Source organism: Pollicipes pollicipes, unplaced genomic scaffold (assembly GCF_011947565.3).
Source record: "Pollicipes pollicipes isolate AB1234 unplaced genomic scaffold, Ppol_2.1 Scaffold_4740;HRSCAF=5597_pilon_pilon_pilon, whole genome shotgun sequence".
In the NCBI taxonomy this organism is placed as follows: domain Eukaryota; kingdom Metazoa; phylum Arthropoda; class Thecostraca; order Pollicipedomorpha; family Pollicipedidae; genus Pollicipes; species Pollicipes pollicipes.
The window spans coordinates 26670101-26676191 of record NW_023596545.1 but is presented as its reverse complement, the minus strand read 5'-3'; the positions used below and the strand labels follow the sequence as shown (position 1 = coordinate 26676191).

At 57.4% G+C, this 6091-nt stretch overlaps 1 protein-coding gene across 1 annotated transcript in view; it reads right to left on the bottom strand.

The window, feature by feature from the left end:
- Window positions 1–78: 78 nt before the first annotated feature.
- Window positions 79–6091, bottom strand: part of LOC119098130 (Krueppel-like factor 7) — a 37189-nt gene continuing 31176 nt past the window's right edge. Inside the window, exon 5 of the mRNA XM_037221060.1 lies at window positions 79–1918. Coding sequence (XP_037076955.1) covers window positions 1710–1918 — 209 coding nt within the window. The 3' untranslated portion in view covers window positions 79–1709. The remainder of the gene's footprint in view (window positions 1919–6091) is intronic.

The window sequence follows — 6091 nt, the reverse complement described above, 5'->3', positions numbered from 1 at the left end:
TTGCCTGCCGACATTGGGCGCCCCCCCCCCCCCCCCCCGCATCGGCCTGACCGAGCCTGTAAGCTGACCCGGTGGGTGATAGAGCTTGCGGGATCAGATTATGATGAGATAGCTTGACTGTAGCCAGACCAGCTCAGAGATGTGATTAATCATTCTCGCAAAACAGGGGAACGACAAGAGCATGTTGAGTAACTTCTGCGGATATTATGGCACGGAAAACGCAAAACATGTATAATAGTGAACCCACGAAGATTGACCTTTCGGATGAAGACAGAAACCGGTGCAAACTCGTTTCTCCCTCCCCTCTTTCTAATCGTGGTGAGTTATGGGGAAAATGCGCTGCATTATTAACTACCGCGGCACCGTCGGGGTACTCAAACAACGTGCAATGGCTTTCAGCGCTTACATTTTGTCTGTTACATGATTTGGACCTTGAAAAAACATCCACAGCGTTTTCGGTTGCTTTCAGATACAAGGAAGTAAGTCGGGAGTTGTTGGACAACGCAACCCGGATTTTCAACAGGACGTAACAGGTACGAAGGAACAATGCTTGTCGATCGTTTCCAAGACGGTGACTAAAATACATTCGCACACTCTCCGTACGGTATAAACATTTCATGCAAATTCGTATCAAACAAGGCAGACAAATACCGCGATGAAAATGTACAAAGATATGACATGAATATGTGCCATAACTTACGAACACAGCTGCGACACACGCCTCAGACACCAGTTATTTACACTAACGTTGTCGCACAGTCTCGTAAAAATATGACCAAAAAGTTAAAACAAAGCCATGTCGCGCATGAAAATGGGGTTAAAAAGTCAGATGCGTTCAACAACATAGAATGTGTCGGTGGTCTTGAACCTACGTGACAAATGCTCTACGCTCCAAGCATAAAACGGACGACTCGCGCAAAGCACGGTACCGGCCCTGCCCGTCAGCGGCCAGGGAGAGCGGCCGGCTAGTCTCACAGGAAGGTCATGCTCCCAAGGGCGTCCGCTTTCAGCGTGCCGAACACAAACACAGCATTTGCGCCGGGTGCCGCTGCTAAGGACCCGGACATGACCTCAGCGCGTGGCGCTTTCACAAGCGTGGCCCTCCCAGCGCGGCTCTTTCAGCCTATGTGGGTGCGAATGAACGATGACTTGCGACCATGCCCACATGAAGGCCCGTCTCAAGACCACACCAAAAACAGGGCGAGTAAGACGCGAGTTCACTTTGTACGTGGCACCTCCTGGACACGTCGGGTCCGGACGCGGCTACGCTCCAGGCCCTTGTGCGCGTCGCGTTCACGGCTTGCTGTCTCTCGGCCGTTAGCTGCCCGGGCCGCGGCCGCTCCAGTTGGCGCTTCTGGCTGCTCGCCCGTCCGCTCGCACGCCACACGCATAGACCCTCGGCGTCGAGGGAGGTCACCACCCTGATCGACGGGGGTAGTCGTCGGCGGAGATGGCCGCCAGTGGAGACCGCTGACCCGGTCAGCGTCGGCCGGCCCGGCCAGGTGCGATCAAAGGAGACCTCTGACCCGGTCAACGTCAGCCGGCCCGGCCAGGTGCGATCAGCGGAGACCGCTGACCCGGTCAGCGTTGGCCGGCCCGGCCAGGTGCGATCAGCGGAGACCTCTGATCCGGTCAACACCAGCCGGCCCGGCCGTGTGCGATCAGCAGAGGGCAGCCGTCAGCAGCGCTGGGCGCCGACACGACGGCCGTCAGCACAGGCCGCGGTCAGCGTGCGCCGTCTCGGCCAGGTGCCGCTTCAGGTGCAGCGCCAGGTGGTCCGAGCGGGAGAAGCTGCGCTCGCAGCTCACACACTTGAACGGCTTGGCGCCCGTGTGCTTGCGGTAGTGCCGCGTCAGCTCGTCGGAGCGGGCGAACCGCCAGTGACAGCCCTCCCACGAGCATCGGTACGGCTTCTCGCCTGGAACGAACAGGACGCAGCCTCAGAGGTCAGGTCGCCACTCACATCGAGACAGGGGAGCGGCGCTCGGAGGCAGGCGGCACACGGCCCTTGGCTACCGCGGATGCATCCGCCAAGTAGGAAATATGAGGTAAACGGACGCTTTTGCGAGTCGTTCGCTGTAGGTGAAAGACAGTAGGAAACAAAAGACACGTCGCCATTTTGTTCCACAGCGTGACATGCTTCAGTATGGCACATGACAAGGCTAAAATTAGTTTTCGTAGATCGTGTTTCATGCCTTTCAAATTGTGTTCAATATCTTATCGCAGACTGTGCTCCAGTTGAGCAGAACATACTGTGCAATACATCTGGGGCAATGATCATGGCTATCTTGCCCTAGCGGCTATATTGAAATTAATTTCAAACACGCAAACACGAAACATCGCAATCATTAAGCCGCGCGTGCGTGGGCTGCAAAGGCTTCAAAATCACAGGCTGCTGTGTAACGCTCTGTGCTGCATCATGTCAACATCAAAACACGGGTTAAAATACAGCGACAAAAATTGTCATTGGGTATGGGAGGCATATGGGTATGTCACATGGGTATGGGAGTAATATTTGCCAGTGTGACCGAAAGCAGCCGCTGCGGCTGTCACGTGCTTCAGCACGCGATATAGGCGTGAGGGTGGCCGCCACGACAGGTGCCCGGTACGCCTGCACCGGCACTAGCACACACACGCCAGCCATCAACGCATGGTCGGGAACAGCCAATGCCTAATTTCAGAGCAAAAATACGATAATTGAGCATCGAGCCAATTGAGCTCGACCGCAAGCACGCCATCATGGCCCCGGGCTCAGAGCTGGGTTGGGGTCCGACACACATGTTGCCTGCAGGTGCTGGGGCGGACAGGTGGGGGCTCGTGTTTTCGTGGTGCCGTCCCCACAGGAGCCCGGGGTGGCGCGGCGCTTCGGCAGCGGACAGTGAAGGTAGCGCCGCGAGCCCCCTACCGGTCCTTGGGTCATGGGACCGCCAGCTGTCGGCCGTTGCCCCGGTCACAGGACCACCAGCTGTCGGCCGGTGCTCGGGTCACGGGACCGACAGCCCTCGGCCGGTGCTCGGGTCATGGGACCGCCAGCTGTCGGCCGTTGCTCCGGTCACAGGACCGCCAGCTGACGGCCGGTGCTCTTGTCACGGGACCACCAGCTGTCGCCCGGCGCTCGGGTCATGGGACCGCCAGCTGTCGGCCGTTGCTCCGGCCACAGGACCGCCAGCTGACGGCCGGTGCTCGTGTCACGGGACCACCAGCTGTCGGCCGTTGCTCCGGTCACAGGACCACCAGCTGTCAGCCGGCGCTCGGGTCATGGGACCGCCAGCTGTCGGCCGGTGCTCGGGTCACGGGACCGACAGCTCTCGGCCGGCGCTCGGGTCACGAGACCGACAGCTCTGGGCCGACGCTCGGGTCACGGAACCGCCAGCTGTCGGCCGGTGCTCCGGTCAGCCTGACCTTGCCGGCCCAACATTGTGAACGCCCGTGTGGCTGAAGGTCATTATTTAGTGCCCTCGGGCAGCGTACTCGTGCATTGTGCATAAACGTAATAAGCAGTAACTTATGAAGTGTTTGGGGTGGGCCCTTAAAGCATTGTAGAAGTCCGCGTGTCGAGGAACTTATCTTGGTATATCGTGTAAGAATACGCTTACAACCCGTGGAGTCATGATGTGCATTGAAATATCATATAATCATCATCGCATCGCATCACCGAAATATCAGACCGGCACTGTCGACATCAAGTTTCGGTATAACGGCGGGCGTCAAATGCTGATGAAGTTTGATGAACTTCGACGAGATAGTAGCAGTAGCAGGCAACGAGGACTTTCCAACACTTATACCACCTGGGTGAAACGAGCTTCACTGCGGTGATATCAATGTATTGCGTCGCTGTGAAGCGCGGTAATGCAGCCATGAAACGCGAACATGACTTGCTACACTGATGATCGTGTGCCAGTGACGACGATAAGACAGGCGGAATCATGCCAAAATAAGTGAAGTAGAAGTGACCCCGTCGACTTTCACAGAATTCGACGCGTTTGCAAGCCTGTAATATTTGTTCTCGAGTTCACCAGCATTCCGAACAAGTTCTGTGAGCTTCCTCCATTCAGCACGACTTGGACCCACGTATAGCTCTCGAGCAATTACGATAATCATCTGTGGGAACAAGCCACGCGGTCGCCGCACCACGCTGCAGCGTGATTTTCAGCGGCGTCTGCACCGACTCCAGTGACGCGGGCGCCAGTGCACCCGATTAAGTATCGGCAGTCGGGCTTAGGCCGGCCGTCTTGCACCGACTCCAGTGACTCGGGCGCCAGTGCACCCGATTGAGTATCGGCAGTCGGGCTTAGGCCGGCCGTCCTGCACCGACTCCAGTGACCCGGGTGCCAGTGCACCCGATTGAGTATCGGCAGTCGAGCTTAGGCCGGCCGTCTAATGATGAAATACGACCTCGCAGCGGTGCCGGTTATTAGAAAACTACAGACAGACGCGGACGAGCGCATGAGTTATGGGCCGAGTTATTGGCGAGGAGCGGAGGAGGATGGCCGTAAACGCCTCCAAGTCAGCAGAGGTCTGCACTGCAGCAGGTGTGACACGCGCGACACATTGCCCCATCGGGCCGCACGCTGACACGGAACGGCATTATGTCCGTCTCGCGGGGTGCCATGGCACGGGGGCAGATCGCGGCGGCGCCAGCGTGACGGCCTGGCACCGCCACAAGGCTGATGAAGTTCCGTATCGCAAGGTAAGCTGAGCGAAGCCTGGACTGGATGGCTCAGGGGGTTCATCGTCCTCGGTGCCTCTGCCAGACTGCGCTGTTGCCGCACCTCGCCTCGACAAGATATGTTAAAAGTGGTCGATCGTAAACCAGGGCTCGTCTTCTCATGCCGTTGTGGTTCCTCGAAAAACAGAAGATGCGCCCAATCCGGCAGGCGGACACATGTTTACGAGAGAAACGTAGTTTGTTAAGTACATTGTTGGGTTGGATACATCTTAATTCTAACTAAGAAGTCAGTTCTCACAAGTTTTTCTTCAAGATCTCAGATTGATTATTTGAATATTGGCTTTTCAATTTCATGTGTCATTAGCAAAACCTTGTATATTTTTGTATTTTTCAGCAGCCTGTGATAGGATAACTAGTTTCGCACATCCAATGATAATATCCAAAGTTAGCGCTTCTCCTTTTTAACATTTCAGTATCGATGCGATGTCAGTAACCGAGCCTGAGTCTACTAAATCGTTGCCGAAGTCTGGCGTGGCTTACTATTGCAGGTCATGACCCACCGCAGGTCCCGGCCTGCCGAACGTCCGGCCTATCCGAGATCCTTGCCCACCGGAGGTCGTTGAGCATAGGCGAGGCCAACTGGGACGGCGGACGAAAGGATGCAGCACACTTCAGCGCCAAGCGTGAGACCAGCCCCCGGACGGGACGCCTCTCTCGCCCTTCTCTCGCCTTCTCATGCCCTCCTCTCGCCTTCTCTCACCCTCTCCTGCCCACCTCTCGCCCTTCTATCGCCCTCTCATGCCCTCCTTTCGCATTCTCTCGCCCCCTCCTGCCCACCTCTCGTCATCTCTTGTCCTCTCTCACCCTCTCCTGCCCACCTCTCGCCCTTCTATCGCCCTATCCCGCCCTCCTCTCGCCTTCTCTCGCCCTCTCATGCCGTCCTATCGCCTTCTCTCACCCTCTCCTGCCCACCTCTCGCCCTTCTCTCGCCCTCTCGCCCTCTCGCCCTCTCCTGCCCACCTCTCGTCATCTTTCGCCCTCTCTCGCCCTCTCGCCTCTCGTCCTCTCCTGCCAACCTCTCGTCATCTCTTGTCCTCTCGCCCTCTCGCCCTCTCCTGCCCACCTCTCATCATCTCTTGTCCTCTCATGCCCTCCTCTCGCCCTCTCTCACCCTCTCCTGCCCACCTCTCGTCATTTCTTGTCCTCTCATGCCCTCCTCTCGCCTTCTCTCACCCTCTCCTGCCCACCTCTCGCCCTTCTATCGCCCTCTCCCGTCCTCCTCTCGCCTTCTCTCACTCTCTCCTGCCCACCTCTCGTCCACTCTCGCCCTCTCGCCCTCTTGCCCTCTCCTGCCCACCTCTCGTCATCTCTTGTCCTCCCTCGTCCTCTCTCACCTTCTCTCGCCCTCACACCAGGCCTGAG